Source organism: Myotis daubentonii, chromosome 3 (genome assembly GCF_963259705.1).
Source record: "Myotis daubentonii chromosome 3, mMyoDau2.1, whole genome shotgun sequence".
In the NCBI taxonomy this organism is placed as follows: Eukaryota; Metazoa; Chordata; class Mammalia; order Chiroptera; family Vespertilionidae; genus Myotis; species Myotis daubentonii.
Window position 1 is genome coordinate 124173671 of NC_081842.1, and position 27946 is coordinate 124201616.

Sequence of the window (27946 nt, forward strand, 5' to 3'; positions counted from 1 at the left end):
TCTTTATTTTGACATGCATATTATCTTGGCTGATTTCTATCATCTCACAGGAGTGGATGACATACCTTAAAAGATTAAGCCTCCCCACCTGGGATTTGTCCCGAAATTATAGCTTCTTGTAGCCTTCTTCATTCTCCTATATTCTTGTGTTATCAATAGAGGCTTTCTTATTTTATGTTTAGCCACAGAACACAGGCAACTCTGTTAATAGAGGTCAGTTTATATTGTCACTCATCTTTCATTACAACTACAAGGTTGACTTCCGCTGTCTTGTAACACTTTGCTGCCATCTACATGTAGAAAAGAGCACAACACTCTTCTAAGCACCAGAAATTTCCTTATTCCAAAAAGAATCATGTCTCTAGAGCAGCGGTTCTCAACCTGTGGGTCGCGACCCCTTTGGGGGTCGAACGACCTTTTCACAGGGGCCCCTAAATACATCCTGTATATAAGATATTTACATTATGATTCATAACAGTAGCAAAATTATAGTTATGAAGTAGCAATGAAAATAATTTTATGGTTGGGAGTCACCACAACATGAGGAACTGTATTAAAGGGTTGCGGCGTTAGGAAGGTTGAGAACCACTGTTCTAGAGTCTAGACCAGCCGTGGGCAAACTACGGCCCACGGGCCGGATCCGGCCCATTTGAAATGAATAAAACTATTGAAATAAAAGACCGTACCCTTTTATGTAATGATGTTTACTTTGAATTTATATTAGTTCACACAAACACTCCATCCATGCTTTTGTTCCGGCCCTCCGGTCCAGTTTAGGAACCCATTGTGGCCCTCGAGTCAAAAAGTTTGCCCACCCCTGGTCTAGACAGATGACAAGGGGAGCTTCAGGAATAATTTGCTTCCCCACAGAAATGTAGAAGCTTACCAGAAATTTCTATTTATTTCTCTGTGAAGCAACTTTTTAAAATGGAAAGAGTACTGAGATGCATTATTTAACATAAAGGCAAACCAATACTTTTTCTATTATTATCCTATCTAGTAATAGACAAACATGGTAATTGACCGTACCTTCACCACACCTCCCATTGACTAATCAATGAGATATGCAAATTAACCACCAACAAAGATGGTGGCTAATTTGCATACTTCAGGCAGGGCGGGACAGCGCCGCCACCAGCGCAAGCGGCCATCCAGGCCTCCGTGGGTAACCCCAGAAGCCGCCTACCTGCCGCCCATGATCAGATCCGGTCCTGGGCCGCAGGCCAGCCCCGGAAGCCCCAGAAGCTGCCTGCCTGCCACCCGTGTTCAGATCCAGTCCCGGGCCGCAGGCCGGCCCTGGAAGCCCCAGAAGCCGCCTGACTGCCGCCCATTATCGGGTCCGGTCCCAGGCCGCTGGCTGGCCCTGGAAGCCCCAGAAGTTGCCTGATATGGCAGTAACTCTATCAGTAAGCACTCTGAAAGTCAGTGTCACAAATGCACTAATAAAAAGACAGATTATGAGGGTGAATCAAAAACAAAACCCACTTTAAATATAAAGACTCATATAGATTAAAAGTAAATTAATTAAGCTGAAGCCTGTTTTGCTCAGTGGATAGATCATTAGCCCATAGATTGAAGGGTCCCAGGTGAGATTCCAGTCAAGGGCATGTACCTCAGTTGCTGGCTTGATCCCCAGTCCCTATCAGAGCATGTGCAGGAGGCAACCAATCAAAGTGTCTCTCCCTTTCCCTTCACTCTCTCTAAAATTCAATGGAAAAATATCCTTGGGTGAAGATTAACAAAAACAAAGTAAATAGATTAAGTAACATTAAAGAGATTATAAGAAAAATATATTCCAAATTCTGTTAGTTGTATAATGCTTATGTTTAAATTATTAACACCTAAGAAATTGGGTGAAGGGTACATATAATATGCTGTAGTATTTTATAGTTTTTTTTATATGTATGAAATTATTTCAAATTAAAATATTAAAAAATTAAAAATTAATAAAATATTAATTGAAATGTATCTGCATTACATGAAAAATCTCCTAATTGTTTCTAGCATAATTTATTAAATTGTGATAAAATTTACAAGGGTCCAATTAAAAAATATCTTAATTCTAAATGATATAATAGAAAATATATAATAGTGCAGTTATAAGCACTTATCTGAAAATAAAAATTTAAAGAAGTGAATTTAAAGAAGGGATTAGCCAAAGAAAATATATGCACAACCCATGGACATACAACAGTGTGGTGATGGCCAGAGAGAAGTGGGGGGCAAGAGCTGGGTAGAGGAGGCAAAAGGGGGGAAATAGGGACATCCTATATCCTATCTAATAAAAGAGAAGCATGCAAATTGACCATAAACCCAACACCCTTCCCATTGGCTAATCAGCAGGATATGCAAATTAACTGCCAACCAAGATGGCGGCCGGCAGCCAGGCAGCTGAAGCGAACAGGAGGCTTGCTTGCTCCAGTAACAGAGGAAGCCAACGTTCCCAGCCTGCTGCTGCCAGCCTCTGAGCTGCACTCTAAGCAACTATGTTGCAATTATAGAAGCTAAACAAGCTCCAGAGTCCTGCTTTCAGCCAGCTTCGGCCTCAGAGCTTAGAGCTACGTGATGGCAACAGAGTTTCAATTATAGAAGCCAAACAGACCCAGAAACCTGCTTTTAGCCCTCAGAGCTGGAGCCAGCTCTCAGCTTCAGTGACAGCTATAGATGGTAAATAAATCCCAGAATTTAAAAAAAAGAAAAAAAGGAGAGGCTGGGAGCTTAAGTTCCCCTCCAGCCTGAAAACTGCTCTCAGGCCCTCACCCAGACTGGCCAGGCACCCCAGTGGGGACCCCCACCCTGAAGGGGGTGTGACCAGCTTCAAACAGCCTTCAGCCCATCATCCAGGCTGGCCAGGCACCCCAGTGGGGACCCCCACCCTGAAGGGGGTGTGACCAGCTGCAAACAACCTTCAGCCCATCATCCAGGCTGGCCAGGCACCCCAGTGGGGAGCCCCACCCTGAAGGGGGTGTGACCAGCTGCAAACAGCCTTCAGCCCGTCATCCAGGCTGGCCAGGCACCGAAGCGGGACCCCCACCCTGATTCGGGACATTTTCAGGGCAAACCAGCCAGCCCCCACCCGTGCACCAGGCCTCTATCCTATACTACAGGCAGGGCGGGACAGCGTGAGCTGCCATCCGGGCCCCATGTGCAGCCCTGGGCAGTGGGGCATAAGCCTCGCCCCCAGCCGGGACCCCTGTGTGCCACCTGAGCCCCCAGCCGGGACCCCCATGCCGCCTAAGCCCCGCACTGCTAAGCCCTGCCCCCAGCCAGGACCCTATGACTATTGGAGAGCAGGAAAGTGCTGCAGGGCCCTGGGTCACTGTGGTGATCCGGCCATCGGTAAGTAGAAAAGTGCGGCCTGTAGGCAGCCCCCAGCCTGAGGGCAGCCCCCAGCTGGGCCTGATCCAGGAGCAGGAAAGCAAGCCCAGCCTGTGGGCAGCCCCCAGTTGCACCTTCTCCCCAGTCACCATGAGGATCCGGGAGCAGGAAAGCAAGCCTGGCCTGTGGGCAGCCCCAAACTTTCCCTGCTCCCCGGTTGCCATGGTGATCCGGGAGCAGGAAAGCAAGCCTGGCCTGCAGGCAGCCCCAAGCTGGGCCTGATTCGGGAGCAGGAAAGCCTGGCCTGCGGGCAGCCCCCAGCTGGGCCTGTTCCCCAGTAGCCATGGGGATCCGGGAGCAGGAGAGCAAGCCCAGCCTGCGGGCAGCTCCAAGCTGGGCCTGCTCCCCAGTCGCCATGGCGATCCTGAAGCAGGAAAGCCCGGCTTGCAAGCAGCACCTCCATCCTGGCCATAGCTCAAGGGAGAGTACAACATGCAGTGGAGGCCAGGAGCCTGATAGATCAACACAGAGGGGCTCCTGCTCCAAGCCTCCATGGTGTGGCTGGGGGCAGGCCCCCAGCAGACACACACACACACACACACACACACACACACACACACACACAGTGCCTGCTCTGAGCCTCCAATGTGGCTGGGGGAAGACCCCCAGTGGGAGGACACACACACACACACACACACACACACACACACACACACGGCAACTGCTTCAAGCCTACATGGCGTGGCTGGGGGCAGGCCCTAGCAGGCAGACGGACAGACAGACACACACACACACACACACAGGACGTCTGCTCCAAGCCTCTGCTGCCAGACTGTGGCCATCAGTAGGACATCCACTGAGGGGTCCTGGACTGTGAGAGGGGCAGGCTGGGCTGAGGGAACCTCACCCCCCAGTGCACCAATTTCATGGCACCGGGCCTCTAGTAATAATAATAAAAGGCTAATATGCAAATTGACTGAACGGCAGAATGGCCAGTTGCTATGATGCGCACTGGCCACCAGGGGGCAGATGCTCAATGCAGGAGCTGCCCCCTGGTTGTCAGTGCACTCCCATATGGCGAGTGCCACTCAGCCAGAAGCTGGCTCATGGCTGGCCAGCACAGAGGTGGTGGCAGGAGCCTCTCCCACCTTCGTGGCAGCACTAAGAATGTCCAACTAAAGGTTTAGGCCCGATCCCTTGGGGGCCTAAGCCCTTAGTTGGACATCCCCTGAGGGCTCCCTGGCTGCCAGAAGGATGTCTGACAGCAAGCTTAGGCCTGATCCCCCGGGGAGTGGGCCTAAGTCAACAGGTGGACATCCCCCAAAGGGTCCTGGACTGCAAATGGGCACAGGCTGGGCTGAGGGACCCCCCTGAGTGCACAAATTTTTGTGCACCAGGCCTCTAGTTATTATATAATTTTTCTTAAAAATTTTAACTAATTCTAATATGGCAATTTCTACAGTCAAAATTGAAAAAAAGGTAACAAGAAAAATGGAAGTTTTAAGTCACTTAAATAATTACAGTAAAATGAATTTTTGCAAAATTACAATCTAAATATCTTGCTAAATAATTTGATGAAATGATCATAAAGCCAAAACACTTTCATAATATTTAATAAAGTAAATGTAAAGCAATCAGATAGAAAGCACTTACTTACATTATTTAAACTACAATAACCCAACTATTATGACCTAATAGTCAATTAATCTCTACAAACACCCAAGTGCTTCTTTTCCAGGGAAGATGAGAACTATATCGGAACACTAGAGAGCCTTTCAACCTCCCGTCCTCACAAATGTAGGTGTCAAACAAACAAACGAACAAGAAGAACACTCCACTGGGAACCTTAAGCGAAACAAACAAACAAAAAAAACCTCTACTAAACCATTTAATAATTAATTACACAGTAAAGGTAAAGATTGATATTTCCATTCAGGACTAATGATGTGTTAACAGTCCTAAAGAATGCTCCTTAAAGGCTTATTTTGTCAATACTACTGATTTCTAAAACACTTTTTACTATTAAATAAAATGGCACCAATAAAAAATATAGGAGTAGGAATGGAAAGGAGACTCAGGAAAAGGTTTTACTCTAGCATAACAAACAAAATGAAAAGCTCACTGGCTGCCTTCCCTCTACCAGTTCACCATTTACAATAACTACATAATTACTATCAACACTGTGTACTTACCCTAGCATAACAAGCAAAACCAAGCCTGCATGCATATTGACTTGTAAATAAAGCAAATTTAAATTCTTCATGAATGATTTTTTATTAACATCCCTAAATAATGTACACATTATGTGAACATTACAAAAAAGAGTAACATAATGAAATCTACTAATCTCTGATACTAAAAATTTTTCAAAATATGAACATATAAATTAAGGCAATTTTCTTATAATTTATTTCTTGTTGGTACTGGTAAGGTATCCAATCAATGATGAATAATGTAAGTTAATAAAAAATAACTTATGCATTAAATTTCTTTGAAATAGAAAAGGTTTCATTTTATCTTATTATACCAACTTTAAGGATCCAACTTTAACAAAAAGAATTTTATAAATTACACTTGTATGAAGAGGATTAAAAGAATCATATTTGAGACCAAAACTTATTAGGTGTTTTAAATTCTTCAATATGCATACAAGTTGTTGTTATTTCTTGTGTGGTTTGTTTGTTTTTATTGTTGTTGTTGTTGTAGTTGTGAGGGGGATAGTCAACTAATCTCTACAAACACTCAAGTACTTCTTTTCCAGGGAAGATGAGAACTATATCGGAACACTAGAGGAACTTGTGGTACTAAACAAGTTATTATTTGTGTCTACATTTTAATGATTTCAAGTTACATAGTATTCTAATCTAATTGGGAATCCAAAAACACTTTCCATTCACCATTAAAAGTCCAAGACAAATAGTTTCACTCACAATACATTCATTAACTTACTATTTGTTTACTATTTGTGTTTATAAACATACCTAGAAATATTTAGCTATTTGCGTTAATTTTAGCTTAATTGTTGCAAAGCTAAAATAATACTTTGGATTTTATTTAATAAACAAGTCACTATTGCAAGTGGAATAAAAGTACAAAATCTAACAAACATACCTTTGTGTGGTCCACTAATTATAAGTAAAATTCCAGACATTATTAGCTGTTATCAAAATTACAATACCACCTAGATCTAATAAAACCAAGCAATCTGTTTGAACAGGGAGAGGAGAACTTTCATGGAGTGTTCTCTCTCACATAAATTCTTAATGGACTATAAAGAACTTTTAAAGTGGTTTTAGATTTGAATTCAATTGCTCCAATCCATAACAGACTTCCAAGAAGAATTTGGGCCAGATGACACATGGGACCCACCAGCCATGTACAGTCCCACTTCACCCTCATGGGTATAAGACTAAAAATGCTAAATTTCTTACTAAGAACCATAGGCACGGATGAGCCATATTTACAGTAGTTCAGCTTATGCATTGTAAGCACAAACATCAAATTATTAAATGAAAAGATTTTTGTATTGTTTACCTTGTAATAAACTAAAGTAGTTACCAATTTTATTAAATATCATAGGCACTGTGTCTGCATGATCAATCAGAAAGAAATGGAGGTTTAGAGAACAAAAACAAGCAAAAACATGTCATTCAAGCTGTCTATCTAGGGAGAATGAAAACACCCAATATTTGCTCCATTCACCTTGTCCACTTCACCTATAAGAGAGCTAATTTTCCCAGAAACAGACACATTACTGCATACATGGATATTAGGTCTAAATGCAAACACACCTTATTAATACTCAGGTTCTCAAAGTTATACTCACTGTTCTTTACCAAGTAAAGCCTTCCACCCATAAGTACCTGCATAATTTCAACATTAATAATTTGCTAACAAATTAGAGTGATTTTATGTTGCTCTGAGCACATTTAAGAATTACCTATGAAAATATAAAAATTAATTTTAAACTTCATAAAATATATAAACCTGTATTAATTCATATATATAACTAAGTTAAATAAGCTATCTTCAGAGACCCAACATGAAGTTATAATGGGTATATACTAATATGTGGACAGAAATTTATTTTCAATATTACAACAAAAATATTTATTTGTAAATCTTAAACAGGTTAACTGACAGTATAGTCATATAAGAGTCTTGGCAATTTCTTTTTAAAAAGTAAGTATACAAATAGGAACAAATTCCTCATTCTGGTTATTAAACTATTGATTCTTCTGATTACATACATAATAATTATTTGCCTCCCACAGCTTTTAGGGAAACATACTCACACACCAGGACACTATAGGGACTCATTATAAAAACTGTATATTGAATTGAACTATCCTAACAAAAAGATTGTGATTCTTCCTGATGAGTTAGTACTATGGATTTCTATGTGCCCTATATACTAATTTTAGTTTAGTATTACTGACATGTTAACATTACACCTTGCACTGATGTATTTGGGGATCTTCCTAGCTATGCACACACTATTCATATGGTATTAATTATAACCAGTTCACTCCAGCAAGGAAAGAACAATGTTTTTAACTCAAACCTAAACATTACCTCACTGTAATAAGTAGTGGGAATGACAAGAGAGGTAAAACCTCAAACATGGGAGTCTGTGTTATCTTCCCCTCATATTTCAGTGAAATCCCCTCCCCCTCTTCCCCCATAGTCTTCTCTGATTAGTAGTATGACAAGAAAACCAAGCAGCCTCAGATGTGGGTTCCAGCCTAGATAGTGGGCTCTGTGGCTCATCAATGGAGTTCCAGGCAGTCCTTTGTGAAGTAAGGGCCTTAGCTGGCTCGTCGCCAAGATCTCCTTCACCTCAGAATTCTATGGTCCATTTAATAAAAAACCAAGGCTCCAAAACATCCTTTCCCCCTTCATAGTATGCCAAAACAAGTTAAAGTTTCAGTGGCAGGAATTTAAATGAGAAAAAACATTCTTGCATAAAATTTCAAACAGCAGATGCTGCAAAGGGCAGGCCTCTGCACTTTAACTCACTGTGTTACCTTAGCACATTCATTTCTCCAGATAATTTCCTCATATTAGCCTAAATTAGGAGCAGAGAGCACACAGAGTTTGGAGAGAGGTAGGCAGGGCAGCAGAGTAGCCAATTTGCATTTCCGGCACCCTTCAGCCCCAGCTCCTAGGACATTTCTTTGCTAGCCTATTTTACTCCCTTGGATGGATTGTCAGCAACTCCCAGGAGAACTGCTGTTGTAAAAAAGATGGTCAGGGCAGCCTTGCTGGGAAGCTGACATTTAAGGGAAATTAGAAAAAATTAAGAGAAGCAAGTGGATACCTAGGAAAGAGAATTACCACCAAAAACAAGTAGAAAGGCCCACAAGGCCCACAACCTAAGGTGGGTGCTCATTTTACAGATGAAAAGATGGAAGCTTAAGAAGGCTGAACACTCTGCCGGAGCCTAGCATGTGACAGGGCCAGGATCTAAAGTTTTAGGATGTGTACTGGGAATTCCAATGTGTGCCCCTAATAAGAGAACTCTGGCCTATACTACAGTGCCTCATGAAAACTGTCCTCCCTTCTGCCCATGACAGAGTCACCTACTCCAACACTCATCCCAGTGTTCTGTATCTGTGAGTGTCTGTGCATCAGACCCTGGTGAAAGGTAGCAGCCAGAGTGGATGAGAAGATAGGTGAACTCATGCAACTTGACTAAATGAACTCTAACAAGCAATTGTGCAGGACGTGGAGTGAGAGTCTCACCCAGATTTAAGAATGCTCTGACAGTTCCCCTTCTAACATCAACTATGCCCCTGCCTCATCCTCATTCTCCTACTCTACTCACACCTCCCTGTCCAGCTCTCTAGGATCCAAAGTAAATACAGGAATGAGCAAGGACACAGAAGAACTGCTGTTTGCTCTAGGTTTTTAATAGGCCACCCCCTTACTATAATTATACAGTAAAGGGTCACACTGTTACAATTTTGTTTTGTTCTATAACTGGGTTATTCAGGCACTAACCAGATGTTCAACCTAGGCACCTACCCTTCCCCACCATAAGCAATTCTCCCAATACATTTAGTCACCTACCCCACTCCCTTCAATTACAGCAGCCACAAGAGGTTTAGGCTTCCGGGAGATAAATATGGGAATAAGCGCTTCCAGCTATAAATTTCATCTCTCAGGACCAGCCAGGAAAAGGCCACTGGAGATGACAACTTTATAACTAAGGTTACAACTGTTCAGTCCCCTTCCCAGGGGCCACTCTTCAATTCTCATGCATCTTTTTATTCCCAGCTTCATTCCTGGTCTGGCTTTTCTGTCTCATCTCTACCTGATTTTGATTTTGCCTAACCACTACTTGATCATAATCAGCTCTGCTTCTTGCCTAGTTTTCTAGGCTGGAAGTACCACTATGAAGACAATTTAGATTCTGCTCCTTTCTGCTTCCATGTTCAGAATTTGCTAAATGGACCCATACAACTAGAATAGAAAATCCCGCGTCCACTCACTCAGCTATGCCCCAATTTACCTTCTGCACACTTATGCCTCCTCCCTATCATGAAACCAAATTAAACAGACAATTTATATAGAGTTGAAAAGGAAAGTAAAAAAGATAATTAAAGAATTAGAAAATGAAAGAAAAGTACAGAATTATTCAATTTGAATAAGACAAAGTTAAGGGAAGACTGAATAATGGTTTTCAACACTGAGAAGGAATTGGAAAATCAGAGGAGTAAATGACTTTCTCTCTCTATAAAAGACACCAGGGGAAGAATAAGCTTAAGAAGAAACTTAGATATGCAGAGAAAGAAAGTTCCAGTCCTAAATTGGACAGTAACTAGTTTGTGACTTTGAGCAGGCAACTTCATTTACAAAACGAAAATTATATTAAATTCTGTCTAAAGTTCCTTTTAACTCTGACATTTCATGATTGCATGAATTTCATTCTTTGAAAAAAATAAAGGCAATTCCAACATGGCATTATGAGAAAACAGTGAATACCATGGAACCACATTTACTTTGGAAAAAGATCTCGTTCAACACTAGGACTTCAAGAGTGATGTAAGATGATCAAAGAAGTTGTGAGGGATGGTGGACACATCAAAACCATGACAATGAGGAATGCTGAAGAAATAAGAAATTTAAAATAGAAACTATTAAAAAAAACTATTATTTATACGGGGGGGCGGGGGAGAAGAACAATAAAGTAGGCTCCAAAACATTTCCCCATCAAAATGGGCAACACAATACACTGGATAATTTGTTCCTACTTGCATGATGTCATCATGCGAGGTTTAACTCCTTTTAATAATGAGTGCATTTCAGTCACCCCTCACTTTTTCCCACATAAGATCGAATCAGCCTCTCAATGGCCTATACTTCATGAGTCATAATTTTTCTGTTTATGATTCACAAAATGTCTTCAGTCAGTATTCCCAGACTGCTGTGAGTTTATTCCAAGAACCAATTTCATCTCCATTGGTTTCCTACAGGAAACCAGACCAACTTCCTATTATTTTATTTTCCTTACTTTTAGCATACCATAGCCCACATCAAATTAACTGGAAGTGAGAGTGATAGAAGACTTCACTCTGTGCAAAGAGAAGCCAACACAAACAATGCCCAGTCTAGAAGTCACAGATTCAAAAATAAATAAAAAATGTGCTAATATTAGAACCTTCTTTCAAAAGAGTTCCAAACTAAATAATAAGAAATATATTTTAATTAAACTTATTATAAGCATTTCACTGTAGGAAAGAACTTTTTTTAAAATTATTGTCTATGAGTGCAGTAAATCCAACAAAGCTGACAAATATACAGAAATTAATTATAAAAAATAAAATATGTATTTTCCATCCTATTCCCTAATAAGCTACCAGGAGAACAGGCAGACACAGCCCAGTGCACAGAGCCTGGGAGTTGTGGGGACAGAGAGACGTCTCCAGAGCAACCTGGCAGTCAGTCCATCTTCTCCAGCTGCCTATGCCAGCCCCTGCCACATCCACTACTCCATGACTAAGGATCAATCTGACTTTACACCACAGCAAAAATAGTGGCAGGAACATGGACTTTTAAAGGACCTCTGACAGTGGCTCGTATGCATGCTATTCTCCTAAAACACTAGGAGTGACCGAGTAGTATTTACTCTCATGGATTACATACTGCTCAGAAAAAGATTTGAATGGGAAGAATTTGGATATAAATATATATTGCATTCTCCTTAGTTTATTTCTTTTCTCATCATCCTGATTGTATGGGTATAGTTTTAGGCTTTAAAAGCTCACAGAGTCATTAACTGATAAAGAAACAGGGTTTTACCATGTCAAATTCCAAAGCTGAGACATAAAAGGAAAAAGGCCTAAGAAGAATGAATTTAATGCAGATATTACATGTGGAGAAACCAAGAAACCTGAACATTGGAGCAGTAGTTCTCAAAGTGAAGTCCCAGACCAGGAGCAGCCTCACCTGGGCAGTCCTAGAAAGGAAGGTCCTCAGACCCACTCCAGACCTACTGAATCAGAAGCTCTGGGGAAGTGAGTTTCATCATATTCTCTCTTCCTTTCCCAAGAAATTTCTAGAAAAGACTCTACTCAATTTATATTTCCCTCACAACCCCATAACTTCTAGACCCTCTATATTCTGGCTCCTCTTCCAGGGTATTGCTAAAATTGGTGTCATTTTAAAAGACACCAATCATCTCAAACCAATGACTTTTCCCTGTGCCTCCCTTTCCTAGACCTATATGAATTACCTAGCACTGTGGACATCCCCTCCTGCTTGAAATATCCTAATTCTTTTACTTCTATGACACAATTCCACCCTCCTGCCTCTCCATCTCTCGCTTGCTGTCATTGGGAACTACTCTTGCTCCTTCCACAATACAAATACATGCATGTCTCAAAGGTTCAATCTTCAATCTTCTATTCCTTTTTTCAGCTGCTGCTTTGGCATTCAAGAACATCCAGAAATGAATTTACATCTCTGTACCCCAAATCTCTCTCAACCCTCTCAAATTACTCTAAATGACCTCATGACCCGTTTCCCCTGAATGTCCTTCCAGTACAGCCAATGGTATGTATCCAAGAGGGAACTTCTCATTTCCTGATTCCAACAGTTCCTCCCTGAATGCCTGGTTCCCTGAACACTTAAGGATCATGGTCCCCATATCTTGCCAGCAGAGGAATCAACTCTACCAGGCAACCTGTTTCACCCTCATCATTCCCATTTCTCATGCCACCATCTTCATCCAAAAGCTTCCTATGTCTTCTGAAGCCCTACCACAAGACTTACCTATAAAGCTCACCTCTGATTCTATTTTCCCCTGTTCAAAAATATCTGGAGATTGCCCAAATGCAGCCCAACTTTCTACCTAGCCTTACCTCACATTTATCCTCAACAAACGTTTTGCTCAGCTAATACAGAATGCTCATCATGTTAAAAACATGTCCCAAGTTTCCTCACTTCTGACTCTTGGCCTTATATTACTACCTCCATTTTAAATATCAGTTTCTACTAACTATGTCTATAAATTTCACTCCCCAACTCCTCCTTAACAACATGCATAATTTCCTCAAACTGAAGTTCTCCTTCACCTGTCTCTATAGACCCAAATACGTATTACTAGCCTCTGTCACTTGCCACCATGCACCCCGACAAAAGGTGAGACCCTCCACAACAGAAGTGGGTTTTACAGATCTTTGTGTCCTCCATTCTACCATGCATGCAAATATTTGTTCAAGGGCTAAATGATCTTAAAGCCAAAGTTCATGCTCAAGTACCATTTCTGCCACTTAACCAGCCTTTGGGAGTAGGTGAAACACAGTACAAACAGATAAACTTCACATGCATAGCAATTTAGGAGGAATCAACTCAATCTCCTATGCTTTCTATACTTACTACAGTATTAGGCTCATTTCAAAGTAAGGAAAGTATGTCAGATTTTTTGAACTACAAAAACATTCTAGAAAAAGATCAGCTCACTTATTACCACAATGGAAGAAGGGAGGCTTTCTATAAATAAATCTTTATAAAATTTCCTTCATCTCACACCATGTCAGTTTACAGTTTTCAGAGGTGATAAACTCTCTGCAATCCCAAAGGAAACTTCCTGATCTGAAGGAAGTTAAATAACGGAGCATTCATTCCGAAACATTCTATTTTGTCTGGATGATACTCTCATGTTTGATCAGGAAGGCCGAGCAGCTAGATAAATTATAATGTGAAAGATGGATTGATTGCTTCAGTTAGGGATAAGTAATTCATTCCTGCAGTGATAGTCACTGCTTCTCTAGGGACAGAGGAGTGATAATCTCTCAACACACAGTGTGCAGGATACTCATTGAAAATGAGAGGATACATTTAGAGTCATTTAGAACAATTGCTCTGTTCTAACCTTGATACCTTTCACAAATCAAAGCTTAAGCCTGGATATAGTACACAATCATTAGAGATTAGAAAGGGGTTACTTTTTCCCCCTAAAACAGCATAGACAAGAAGTGTTTTTATTGATTGATATGTAGCCACCCTTCAAGGTCAGTATTTTAGAGAAAAGGTATAAGAATTTATACTCAAGTTTTAATTTTGATATCAATTACAAAACACAGGGCTTACCACTGTGTTTCTCTATACCTGGTTTCATTTTATCTAATTCATAATTTCTCCCTTAAAATAGCAGAGAGATAAAATATGCATACAGCTTCCATTCTGTCCCAAATTGGGATATGGAGAAATAGCAAACAAATAACAAATTACCTTAAATACTTTCTGAAATAAGACTGCTGAATTCATTCATCAAACAGCAAAAAATACTGATAGAGTTCCTGGGCTGTTTTAGAGTTAATTTGCTTTTATTTCAAAGTTCCACTAACTATTCTGATTAAATAAGTATCTAAATAGACATCATATCATCCCTGCCTTCAGATTTCACTCACTCAAGTGAGCACTGGAGTTCAACAACAAAAACTTGACTGAAACAAATTGCTAGAACCCTAGGGGTGGGCTGCTCAGGCTTACTGCAATTTGTTCCAGAATAAAAAACTAAAGAGAGGTAGGTATAATACTGGAGAAAAGAAATCAACATTAGCTGTATCATACTGGGGCGACAAGAAGCTAATAAGATTTTCTTCCAATGATTTTTACTACTTATAATAAAACATTTAATTTCATTAATTTAATATATTATCAAAACTCAAGAATAGTATTTTCTCAGCCAGTGCTATAACCACTACCAAAAATTAATATTAAAATAGAAGTTTTATTAAGTTACATTTTCCAACATTTAAAAAAAAACCTTCATCTATAATGTAATTTCAAAGGGCAGAAAATACATCCAAGTGGGGTTTGTAACCACGAGACCAACCCAAAATAAATGAGTATTGCTATTTTAACGTTAGCAGTAACTTTGTATTATATTGTTCAGTAACAAAGAAACTACTTAAAAATGTATTAGTATTTCTATTAGGATTAATACTTAAACTAACATTAATGATAAAACTAGGATTATGGTTGTAATACTGCATTAGAAACAACAAACAAAAAATAAAACACAGACTAATTCAGGAGCACAGCCAGTGAAACCATGACAATGGAAAGGGCTTACTTTGACATGGCTCTGGGCGCCAAGGTTGTAGATCTCAGTGGGCTTTACTTCATTGATGATCTTTACAAGGCAGGTGCTGTCAGTGAGATCGCCGTAGTGTAACTTCATGTCTTTAGGGTTCAAAAACATAGCATTAGATAGAAGAAAATGACATAAGCCCAATTTTTTAAAATATCAAAGTTGAAATGCATATTCTTAAAGTCTGAAAACCAGACTGGTTCCAGATCAGCAAAGACTTTAAAAAGTGAAATATTCGTATTTGTTGCTGGTGTCCCTACAGGATTTATAAAAACAGACTAACTTTTTAAAAAATCACATTATGACAGATGTTATACAATTAACTATGGCTTCCAGGTGATTGTAAGGTATGCTACCTAAGAGTGAGATTCAGACAAAAAAAAAAAAAAAATCTCGCCCTAATGTGTATACTCTCTAAAAAAAACTAACACACTAATAAAGGTGAAGACAGCTATGTTCATATACTGTTACCTAGCAATTTTCAAGTACTTCATAAGCATCAATCCTTTAGCCATCCATGAAATGTGTGAAGTAGTGACATAGGTGATTAAAGGACAACTAGCCTATTCTAATCCTAAATCTAAGCATATCCTTACATTGACTTCATTAGTCAAGGACACACATACTAGTATATGGATGATTTGGTAACTTGATCTTTTCATTATTTTTACACAATACTGATTTATGTCTAGATTCACTGGCAGTACCATTCTGTACTTTGCATAAAAATAACAACTTTAAGAAGTATTAATAAATAACCTAAATATTAAGATTTACTAAGGACAATGAGGTCATCGTCCTAATGATGTCACTACTCATACAAGTAACCCAAACCTTCAAATATTCCAGGCTCTGCGGTAAATATGAAATCAGTTATGGTTTAAAGCTGACTGGATTATCCCTGCTAGCTGGAAAAACTGGACAAGTAAAATAGGATAAACTAGCAAACTAAAAATTGCCATGTCCTAGTCCCAGTTCTGTCTTTTACATGGTGTGTGGCCTTGATAAAGTGACAACATCTCTCTGCCTTTATTTACTTATCTGTAAAATGATCTCATTCACTACCTTGGGAGCTGCTGGAAAGATCACATGAGAAAACACAGTGACTATGCCATGTAAATCCTACAGATACATACTGGCAATTTCAGTAACAAAAATGAAAAACAACTGTAAATACTGACAATGATCTACACAGCAATTAAATACAGTTTTTATTGCAATTTGGTTTGGGACCTGTCTTTAAAATTAAATAAATATACAAAGATTGTTTAACATAATTACATTAGAACAAATACAAAAAGCAAAAATATTCCAAAACTATGGAGCTAGTCTTACTTGAGGGGATACGAACACCTGGAGAAGGGTGATCAAAGGCATGTCTTCTCTTGGTCTCTAGACCTGACTCCTTGTACCAGCCTCACCAAGATGACACTGTGACCCAGGGCCAGCAAGCAACAAAGGGTTTTCAAAGACTGCAGATAGCATTCATCACAGGTAATTTACGATCAATAACTACAACTTCATGGGCTTTGAGAAAAAGGACATTATAAAATACCTCATAATATAGGGCATTATAGAAAGAGATTTTAGAAAACACTATTACTTACTTCCTTCAATATGAGCTTGGGGGTTCTTATACAGATGTTCAATTCGGCCAGTATTGAATGAACTGGATCTCCGTACAATTCCATGAACCTGCATTTTCATAGTGTAGGACAATATGAATAAATTACAAATGTGCAATGAAGATTAATGAGCAACTCAGAGTTCTTTTGCTAATATTTAGCTTTGGAATATATATGTGTGTGTGTGTGTGTGTGTGCGCGCGCGCGTGCGCGTGTGCGTGTAAAACTATCATTTACAAAAATTATTTTTGCATTATTAAAAAAGTCCCACTGCTTCCATTCCCTGCAATCACTGCACTCCAGCCACTGTGCTCTACCTCCATCTTCGTCAGTGTTTTCACTGCCAATCTCAAGAAAAGTAATCAGATAGTTACGTGATTTCACAGCAAGTGCTCAGTGGTACTTAAACGTCTCCTTTTATAAACACACAAGTACAGCCTTACTGCTGACAAAAATATCTCCTACATTTGAAACTGAAGACAGACCATGTGAGCCCATATCAGTAAAATAGCCTTGCAACCTCTTTAACACTGAACAGGAGGCCAAAAGCTCCAAATACCACCACATCTGTTCAGTGTCCTTGGACCTTTGTACCTTACACCTATTATATACATACACACACACACACACACACACACACACACACACACGTATATATATCTGGATCCACAAATACAATCAGAGAGCAGCTGCTGTGTGGAAAGTAAGAAGCTAATAGATTGGGGACAAAACTTATGTACTACTAAAGACATACAGAAAATTCAAATAAAGAGAGGACTTTAAAAAAAAATTTTATCATTGACTTAACCATGATAAGTGTGAGGGGGAAAACGTCATTGGAAAAGTGCATACCTGTCTAATACTGAAGAAAAGACTATTTGTATCTGATACATAATATAAATTATTCAAGTTCTGGTACCACTTCCTTCTTGTGTCAGGATTGCTCCTTTCGTGTTGCCAATGCTAACAGCAGCTATGTCACTACCTGTGCAAGTTTCAGTTCCACTGGTGGCAGTTTAATTCTTTCACTTATTTCAGAAGTGTTCCTTCTAATGCTGGGTAGTATCATTTGCAGCTGAATACACTTCTATATTTTAACTCAATTGTTTTCTGTCTATTCCAAACAAAAACTAATCTTTGGCATGACTCAAATATCCCAAGTGCAGCAGGAAATTATAAGCACATAAGACTTCTTTCAAATAGAAAGAAATGCCATCATCATTTTACATGGCATATGTGAGAAACTGACATCTAAAAAAGGATACCACACTCCCACAATCAATAATTATGTTGGTTAGTTGCTTTGTAGTCAAAGACAAACGCATCCATGCACCTATTTTCCAAAAGAACTACACCAAAAAAAATTTGGTAAACCTGAAAATATTTTAAGAAGGAAACATCACAACCTTGGTTGACAAGAAGGTAGAATCTAGGAAACATTAAATTGAGATGTGGGTATACATATCTATTTCTTAATATAGAAGTGAAGAAAATAACATTTATATTAAAGTTGGGGTTTATTCTACTTGAAGGTCTCCAATTTTTCCAATTATTATTAACAAGAAGCCCAGTGCACGAATTCATGCACGGGGCGGGTCTGGCCAGCCCACCCCAATGGGGGCCATCGGGTCCGGGCCAGTGAGGGGGAGGGGCGGCAGGAGGTTGGCCACAGCCCCACCCAAAATTGGGGCCCAAACTAGGCTGGGCCAGTGTGGGGGCACACAGGAGGTCGGCCAGTCCCACACCCAATTGGGGTGTGGGGGGCCGATCAGGGGAAAGGGCAGCTGGAGGGAGAGGCCACGGGTGGTCGGCTGGAGAGCCCTGCCCCTGATTGGGGTGTAGGGACCGATCAGGAGCTGGGCCTGCCACGGGGATGGGCTGTGGGAGGTTTGGGGGGTCAATCGGGGCCCCCATCAGGCCAGTTGGCCGCCACAATGCAGGTCATAGCGACCGGGTCATTTCAGTCATTCAGGTCATTTCACCGTTCTGGTCACTGGCATATATATATCTATAGATATATATATACTAGAGGCCCGGTGCACAAAAATTTGTGCACTCGGGTGGGTCCCTCAGCCCACCCTGTGCCTTCTCACAATCTGGGGCCCCTTGGGGGCCCCTTCCCCTGGCTGCTGGCACCAGTTTTCCTCCGGTGCCCGGAACCCAGGCCTTCGCTCTTCGCTGGGAGGGGCCCACATGGTGGGCGAGGGGCTTAGCTCTTTTAAAAATACTTCTGAATGTTTGGTAAATAACCCTGTAGGAATCTACTTTCTGAAACATGCTGGTTGTTAAGGGCTGATTTGGGTAATCAACAAAATGTATGTTAAAATCCTAATCCCCAGAACCTCAGAATGTACCTGTATATGGAGATAAGATCTTTAAAGAGGGGATTACATTAAATTGTGGCAGTTCCAGTGGGACCCTTAGCCCATCTAACTGAAGTCCTTATAAGAAGAGGAATGTTGGGGTCCAGCCCCAGCAGGTCCAGGGGTTCCCAAAGAAGGAATGACACAGAGGCAGCATTCAGGTTATCATCATAGCCAGGTTCTCTTTTTATTGTCCTGTTACATCTATATTTATACTATTTGATCCTATAAACATGCCTCTATAAGCTTTTTTTTTTTTTTTTTTTGCATCGGGTCCATTTATTGGGGGGTCAGTCAAAGGGGGAGCTGGCTAGGGTGGGGTAGGGCAGCAGCTTGTCTGGCCCCCGAGAAACCCAACTTAAGTCCAGAGCCTCGAGGGCTTAGAAGCCAAAGTCTTCCTCCACCTTTATCTGCACGGGGGCCAGCTCCGGAGTCAGCGGGACTCCTGCCCAGTGCCCTTCCTATGGCACTCGCCGCCTCTTCCAACTGCTGGGCCCCTCGCCAGGGGCCGGGCTGCTGGCTTCTGTGGGCGCTGGCGTCCTCCTGGGCGGGGACAGCCCCTCTTTATCTGGAGGCTCGTTCTCAGCGTTGCCTGGGTTGGGGGCGTCTCTGCCCTGGCTGCCCTCACCCTCCAGTAAGATGGTGAACTGGCTGGCCCGGTAGTTGTCACCGTAGGAGTCCAGCACCTTCATGAGGAACCTCCGCTCCTGCTGGAGTCTCCATGTTATCCTCTATATCTGATGGAGCCTGTTCAGGACCCGCTCCTTCGCCTGCTCAATCTCCCTGCAGCGCCGATCCAGCGCCTGGTACTTCCTGCGATTGAGTTCCTGTTGGCGCCGCCCTTGCTGGCCTCAGGCTGCCTCCTCCTCTTCGTCTCGCTCCTGGAGGCTGGAGCTGCCCAGACCCCCAGACACGAACTCCACTTCGGTCTCAAGCTCGCTCTCCAGGATGTGACCACCTTCAGCGGAGGCAGCGCCAGCTCCCAGCCGGGAGGTGCTGAGAACTCCTCAAAGCCCACAGCTGCCATGGACCCCTCTCTCTGCTCCAGCTCCATTTCTCCCTGGCTCCCGATGCAGAACTTCCAACCTTGCAAGCCTCTAGTTTAAAGTGGCTTGCAAAACTACAGCCCATCCGATTTCACAGCCAGGCACCCAGGCCCTGGCCGCTAAGCCTCCTGGGAGTTGTAGTTCTCTATTTCCGGCTTGCCTCCCTCGCCCCACCCCCACCCCAGTCCCAACTGAAAGGCCCTGCTGGCTGGTCTAACCCTGTGGCCAGGCATCTGAGTCACCTCGGGTCTTTATTCCTGCCCCGACACCACGCCATCTGACCATGGAGACTCTCCTCTTGCGAGGCCCCTGGGTCTCCTTCTGGGTCTCCTCAGCCCAGGTACTGGATCGCGTGCCCCAGCAGCGATACAGCCCTGGGGCCTGGGTTTCCTTCTGGGGCCTGGCTGTATCGCCCCCGGACTGGATGGCGTGCCCCAGCTGCGACGCAGCCCCGGGCCCTGGGTCTCCTCAGCCTGGGCACCGGATTGCGTGCCCCAGCGGCAAAAACAGCCCCGGCGCCTGGGTCTCCTTCTGGGTCTCCTCAGCCCAGGCACTGGATTGCGTACCACAGCTGCAACTCAGCCCCGGGCCCTGGGTCTCCTTCTGGGGCCTGGCTGCTTCGCCCCCGGGGGACCGGATTGCGTGCCCCAGCGGCAACGCAGCCCCAGCGCCTGGGTCACCTTCTGGGTCTCCTTCTGGGGCCTGGCTGCGTCGCCCCTGGGGTCCAGATGGTGTCCCCAGGCAGCTATGCAGCCTGGCCTCTGGCCCCGCCTCTGGGTGTTCTCCCATCACTGGTGATCAGTGATCTGAGAAGCCAGGCAGACATCCGCCTCTTCCCTGCCCCACCCAGCTTCTCCCATTACTGGCCCAGGGCTGGCAAAGGCGGCCAGGTTCTCTTATCACAGAAGCCAGCAAAGGAGGCCTGGCTTCTCCGAGCAAAGGCAGCTCGGTTCTCTGGCTCTTGGCTGCCGCCTGGGTTTCTGATTGCAGTCAGCGGCAGGCAGCTTCTTCCCTCCTTCCCCTTTCGCCTCCCAGCATTGCGCCTATGTTGGCAGTTAACTGCCAGTCTTAGTTGGCAGTTAATTTGCATATAGCCCTGATTAGCCAATGAAAAGGGTATCGTCGTACGCCAATTACCATTTTTCTCTTTTATTAGATAGGATATGCCAGTGACCAGAACGGTGAAATGACCTGAATGATATATATATATATCTAGACTAGAGGGGCCTGGTGCATGAAATTTGTGCACTCGGGGGGACCCCTCAGCCCGGCCTGTGCCCTCTTGCAGTCCAGGAGCCCTAGAGGAAAGTCCATGGGGAGCAGGCCTAAGCCATCAGACAGACATCCTTAGCACTGCCGTGGAGGTGGGAGAGGCTCCCGCCGCCACCACTACGCTCACCAGCTGTGAGTCTGGCTTCTGGTTGAGCAGTGCTCCCCATGTGGGAGCGCACTGACCACCAGGGGACAGCTCCTGCATTGAGCGTCTGCCCCCTGGTGGTCAGTGCACGTCATAGCGACTGGTTGTTCCACTGTTTGGTTGATTTGCATATTAGTCTTTTATTATATAGGATTACAAAGTTGAACTGCTCTACAAATTTAATAAATGTTCTTTAATTTAAAAAAAGTTCACAAATGTACTTATACAGAGCAAAATTTGTGTTTACCACCAAAGTTATTTCTGAAATATAGATTTTTCAGTTTTATTTCATTGGATAGAGAATAATTTAAATGTTCTAAAAACAGAAAATTTAAACTTGACAATGAAAAACACAATAAAAATATGGTTTAGTCTATTTTTTCTCTTGATTGTTTAATTCTGGGTAAGTCACATATTGGAACAAGTCAAAGAGAAATGCCATATACAAATATAATGTATATAAACATATAAGCTCTGACTTAAAAAAAGTAAATAATATTGATGGATTCAGTATGAAAATCACAACTGCACAAAATTACAGCATGTAAATAATACAAGTGTGACATTAGAGCATTAAGCACTAGTGTTTTTTGTGTATCTTTTTTTAATACCAAATAATGTGTTTTAATTTTCCTTCACTCCCAAATTTTGGTGTATGTATACAGGGAAAGAAAGACTTGCCAAATGCTTAATCCATGATAGCAAGTGTTGTTCTAAGAACTATGAAAGCTAAATCTGTCCACTTTTCAGACAGGTGAAATGCAAACTTCAACACAAGCCAAAATGTGTGCAAACTGGATAATCTCGTTAAGAATTTGACACTAGTGGCTTTCTCTTTACAGAAGGGATGTAAGTGGGGTTTTTTTGTTTGTTTGTTTTTATAAGGATTTCGGGGGGAAAGAGATGAAGAGTTGGAAAACCAAAGTGAAAAGACAAATGAGCTGCATGTGACTCCCTATAAACTTAATCATAGTCATTATTAAATTATGGCAGTTTAAAAACAAAATATAATTTTGAAAAACTGAGATCTTAAAATAAATGGAAGTACTTTGACAAATTAATTTCATGTCCCATTTAACTAAGAGATGAAAAAGAAAATTTCAAGCTCTCTCAGTGTCAAAACAAAGTTGGTTTAACTTAAAAACCTAGAGTCTGTAATACTTACAGAAATCCTTCCTTTCTTCTTCCCTTACTTTCTTCCCTCTATTTCTTTCTTCTCCCAACCAAGAAATCCATTTTTTTATTTGTTTATTTATTTAGTATTTCATATAGTCAAAAATATAGAAAATTTTTACCACTGGATTTCAAATTCTTCAGTATCTAGATTTTTCTTGGAGGCAATAATACCTTCTAGGTATGTTTAATGTCACTTGTTTGTTGTTTTTTTTTTGTAAAAGTTAAAGTTTTGTGGGTAACATCAACAGCTAACATGTACATGGCAATGACTATGTGCCAGACACTGTTGTTTATAGATATTAAAATATCTGATCTTCACAACAACCTTCCTATTATTACTCCAATTCTACAGAGGATGCTGCCTGTGACCATGCAGCTTGTAAGTGGTCATGTTAAAGGGTGGGTGGGCCCCTGGCTGGGAAGCTCAGTAGGTTGGAGCATCATCCTGAACACAAAAAGGTTGTGAGTTCGATTCCTGGTTGGAGTGTGCATGGGAGGCAACCTACCGATGTTTCTCTCTCACTTCTTTCCTTCCTTTCTCTCTCTCTCTCCCTCCCTCCCTACTTTTGTCTCTCTCTAAAATCAATAAACATATGTATCCTCTGGTGAGAATTTAAGAAAAGGATGGATATGGCCCATCATGCTAACACTCAGTATGGTTTCAAAATGAAACCATGAAAAGCTTTTTTCCCCCACAGATTCTAGGATATCCAACAACCCAGAAAAGTATTTCAGAGATCGTCACAGATCAAGAAAGGAATAGCAGAAACTCCATATCCTAACAAATAATTTCTCAGAGATAACAATTACTCAGACTTTTATATCTCATTTTTGTTCTCCTGATCTCCCTAGTTATGATACCTTTCCTGGAAGTGAAACCCACAATTCACCTATTCTTTAACTTCTTATATGTGTTGATGTAGTTGTCACCCAATTATTTAATATAGATTGTTCACATATTCCCAGATAAATTTTACCTTTTAAAGGATTTAATTCTGTCCTTCATTTATCTGGTTTCTCTCTGTATTTGTGCAGTTTACATTCAATATTATTTTGCATTAGTTTCAGTTGAACAAAAATATGCTGCTGGCTCACTGCAAATAATGACTCTAGGAAAGCACTGGAAACTAGAATGCAGTTTTGTAAGAAGCTTCACTTCTGTCAGTTTTCCTTGTTCCCTTATTATGGAAGGAATATAACATGCACAGGGCTAGGATCCTAGGACATGTAACATCCTGCCTTCCACTAATGCTAAGTAGTGAACTGGACTAAGGAGCCTTCTACAAAACCTGTAGCACCAGGCACTGTATGACTCTATTACTCCCATAACCATGAGCCCCATAGACCCCACAGAACTCCTCTGGACTGTCTACCACAGACTGTCATATTGAATCTTTATGATAACCTTGGGGAAAAGAGTGCCTAACAGCCCCATCCATGGGGAGGGACTAAGCCTTAGAAAGGTCAATTGACTTGCCCAAAGCCCTAGAGGCAACAAGTGGCAGAGGAAGGTTAGGACACAGGTTGTTCAGCAACAGGGTCAACTGGCTTCCTCTCCACAGGAAGCTGAGCAACTTCATTCCCCTCCTTCACTCTGATCTAGTTGACAGAGTATAAAACAGAATTACCCTTTGCTCTTCAACAATGTGTAGAAATAAACACAAAGTTTTTTTTCTTGTTTTGTTTACTGGCCCCTGTTGCATATTTTTTATTTCCTTATTTTTAATTTTTTAAATTTTATTTTGCAAATAAGGACTACATTCAGTATTGGTTTGTATAGTTTCAAGTGTACAAAATAGTGGTTAGACAATCATATAATACTAGAGGTCCAGTACACAGATTTGTGCACATTGAAAGGAAATCATTAGAAGGTGGCCAGCAGGGCGGGACTGGGCGAGATGGGCTGGACACGCCCTGAAGCCAACCTCCCACGGTCCCTCCTCGGCATCTGTAGAGTGAGCAGGGTCCCTCTGGCAGATGGGATCCCTCGGCCTGGCCTGTGGGGATGGGGCCGAAACCAGCTCTACAACATCCCCAGAGTGCAAGAGGGCACTCTACAAAGTTGCTGTGGTACAGGGTGTGCAGTAAACCAGATTCAGGGCTGACAGTGCCTCAGCAAGGGCTGAATGTGGAATCTCCCGGCCCCTGAGGAATTGGGCTCCTTCCTCTCTGTTTCGAGGTGGGTCACCCGAGAACCACTGCTGCCAAGTCACTGCAGCTCCACAGCTCCTGCATTGAGTGTCTGCCCCTGGTGGTCAGTGCAAGCCATTACGACTGGTAGATGGGTGGAGGAACACTTAGCATATTAGCCTTTTATATATATACACTAGAGGCCCAGTGCACAAAAATTTGTGCACTCAGGGGTGTCCCTCAGCCCAGCCTGTGCCCTCTCACAGTCTGGGACCCCTCAGGGGATGACCACTTGCTGGCTTAGGCCCGCTTCCCGGGGGATTGGGCCTAAGCTGGCAATCAGACATCCCTCTGGCAGCCCGGGAGCCCTCGGGGGATGTCCACTTGCCAGCGGGGAGCAGGCCTCAGCTGCAGTTGGACATCCTTAGCGCTGCTGAGGAGGTGGTCCAGCCACCACCGCTGTACTGGCAGCCATCAGCCTGGCTTGTGGCTGAGCAGAGCTCTACCTGTGGGAGCGCACTGACCACCAGGGGACAGCTCCTGAATTGAGCATCTGCCAGCTGGTGGTCAGTATGTGTCATAGTGACCAGTCATTCCCAGTGGTTCTGCTGTTAGGGTCAGTTTTCATATTACCCTTTTATTATTTAGGATAGAGGCCTGGTGCACGGGTGGGGGCCGGCTGGTTTGCCCTGAAGGGTGTCCCGGATCAGGGTGGGGGTCTCCATTTGGGTGCCTGGCCAGCCTGGGTGAGGGGCTGATGGCTGTTTGCAGGCTGGTCAATACCCCCCGCCAGTGGGGACCCTCACCCCATGGAGGTTTGGCCAGCCTGGGTGAGGGGCTGAGGGCTGTTTTCAGGCTGGCCAAGCCCCCCCGCGACAGAAGCTCCCAGCCTCTCCTTTTTTTTTCTTTTTGTTTTTATTCTGAGATTTATTTACCTTCTATAATTGAAACTTTGTTGCCTTCAGTGGAGCTCAGAGCTGGCCAGGATGGGTGGGAAGTTTGGCTTCCTCCATCACTGGAGCAACCAAGCCTCCTGCTCGCTCCAGCTCCATGGCTGCCAGCTGCCATCTTGGTTGGGTTAATTTGCATATAGTTGCTCTGATTGGCTGGTGGGCATGGCTTAAGGCATAGCGAAGGTAAGTTCAGTTTGCATGTTTGTCTTTTATTAGATTAGATACTTCACAAAGTGTTCCCCACCCAAATATTTCTAGTACCCACCTGGCACCATAGTTATTACACTATTATTGACTATATTCTCTATGCTGTATTTTAAATCCATGTACCTATTTTGCAACTACCCATTTGTACTTCTTAATCCCTTCACATTTTTCACCCTGTCACCCAACCACTTTCCTCCATGGCAAACAGTTTGTTTTCTGTATCTATGTGTCTGTTTCAATTTTGTATGTTCACTTATTTTGTTCTTTAGAGTCCACATATAAATGAAATCATATAGTATTTCTCTTTCTCTGGTTGTCTTATTTCACTCAGCATAATACCCTCTAGGTCTATCCATGTTATCACAAATGGTAAGATATCATTTTTTTTTTTTGGTAATCCTCACCAGGGGATATTTTTCCATTGATTTTTAGAGAGAGTGGAAGGGAGGAGGAGAGACAGAGAGAGAAAAACATTGATGTGAGAGAAACACATTGTTTGGTTGCCTCCTGCACATACCCGACTAGGGCCACAATGGAGCCTGCCCTTGACCAGAATCAAACCAGGAACCCTTCAGTCCAAGGGCCGATGTTCTATCCACTGAGCCAAACCAACTAAGGTTCATTCTTTTCTATGGCCAAGTAATATTGCATTGTAAATTATATATATATTCACCATTTCTTTAAACTCTCATCTACTGATAGGCCCTCGGGTGGCTTCCATACCTTCGCTATGTAAATAACACTACAATAAACATAAGGGTGCACCTATTCTTTTGCACTAGTGTTTTGGGTTTCTTCTAATATATACCCAGAAGTAGAAACATGGGGACATACATCAGTTCCATTTTTAATTTTTGAGGACTCTTCATATTGTTTTCTACAGTGGCTGTACCAGTCTGCATTCCCACCAACAGTGCATTAGGGTTCCCTTTTCTCCATATCCTCACCAACACTTGTTCTTTGTTGATTTATTGATGGTAGCCATTCTGACATGGTTGAGGTGATATCTCATTATGGTTTTCATTTGCATTTCTCTGATGATTAGTGATGTTCAGCATCTTTTCATATGTCTATTCGTCATCTATGTTCTCTTTGGAGAAATATCTACTCAGGTCCTCTGCACATTTTTTAATTGGACTATTTTTGGGGTTTTTTGTTTTGTTTTGTTTTTTTGGTGTTGAATTGCATGTGTCCTTTATAAATTTTGGATATTAATCTCTTATCAGACATATCATTGGTGAATATCTTTCCCCACTCAATAGGTTGTCTTGTTGATGGTTTCCTTCGCCATGCAAAACCATTTTAGTGGGATGTAATTCCATTTTTTATTTTCCTTTTTGTTTCCCTTGCTAGAGGAGATATATCAGAAAAATTACTATTAGAAATGTCAGAGATTTTACTTCCTATGTTTTCTTCTAGGAGTTTTATGATTTCACGTCTTACATTTAAGTCTTTAATGGATTAAGTCTTTAATCCATTCCAAGTTTATTCTTGTATATTCTGTAAGAAGGTGGTCAAGTTTCATTTTTTTGCATGCATCTGTCCAATTTTCCCAACACCATTCATTAAGTAGACTGTCTTTATCCCACTGTATGTTCTCACCTCCTTTGTCAAGTATTAATTGATCATATAGGCATGGGTTTATTTCTTGGTTCTCTATTCTGTTCCATTAATCTATGTATGATTTTATGACAGTACCAAGCTATTTTACTATCTTTTTAGTACAGTTTGGTATCAGGTAGTGTGATACCTCTGACTTTGTTCTTTCTCAAGATTGCTATAGCTATTGGTTGTCTTTTAAAATTTATATAGCATATAAAATTTTTAATTATGCTATAGTTCTGTGAAATATGCTATTGGTATTTTGATAAGGATTGCATTGAACTATAGATTGCTTTGGGTAGTATGGACATTTTAAAAGTGTTAATTCTTCCTACCCATGAGAATGGTATATGCTTCCATTCATTTCTATCTTCTTCAATTGCTTTCTTCATTGTTTTATAATTGCCCAAGTACAAGTCTTTTATCTACTTGGCTAAATGTATTCCTATGTATTTTTTTATTTAATTGTAATTGAATAATTAGTTTGTGTACTTAGTTTCCCTTTCT

General features: G+C 41.9%; 1 protein-coding gene and 1 pseudogene across 1 annotated transcript in view; both read right to left on the reverse strand.

The window, feature by feature from the left end:
• Window positions 1–27946, reverse strand: part of GMDS (GDP-mannose 4,6-dehydratase) — a 721370-nt gene that overhangs the window by 512979 nt on the left and 180445 nt on the right. The window contains exons 3-4 of the mRNA XM_059688410.1: window positions 16528–16615; window positions 14903–15012 (exon numbers count right to left, since the gene is read on the reverse strand). Of these exons, the coding sequence (XP_059544393.1) occupies window positions 14903–15012; window positions 16528–16615 (198 nt within the window). The remainder of the gene's footprint in view (window positions 1–14902; window positions 15013–16527; window positions 16616–27946) is intronic.
• Window positions 19199–19962, reverse strand: LOC132229384 (TCF3 fusion partner-like; annotated as a pseudogene).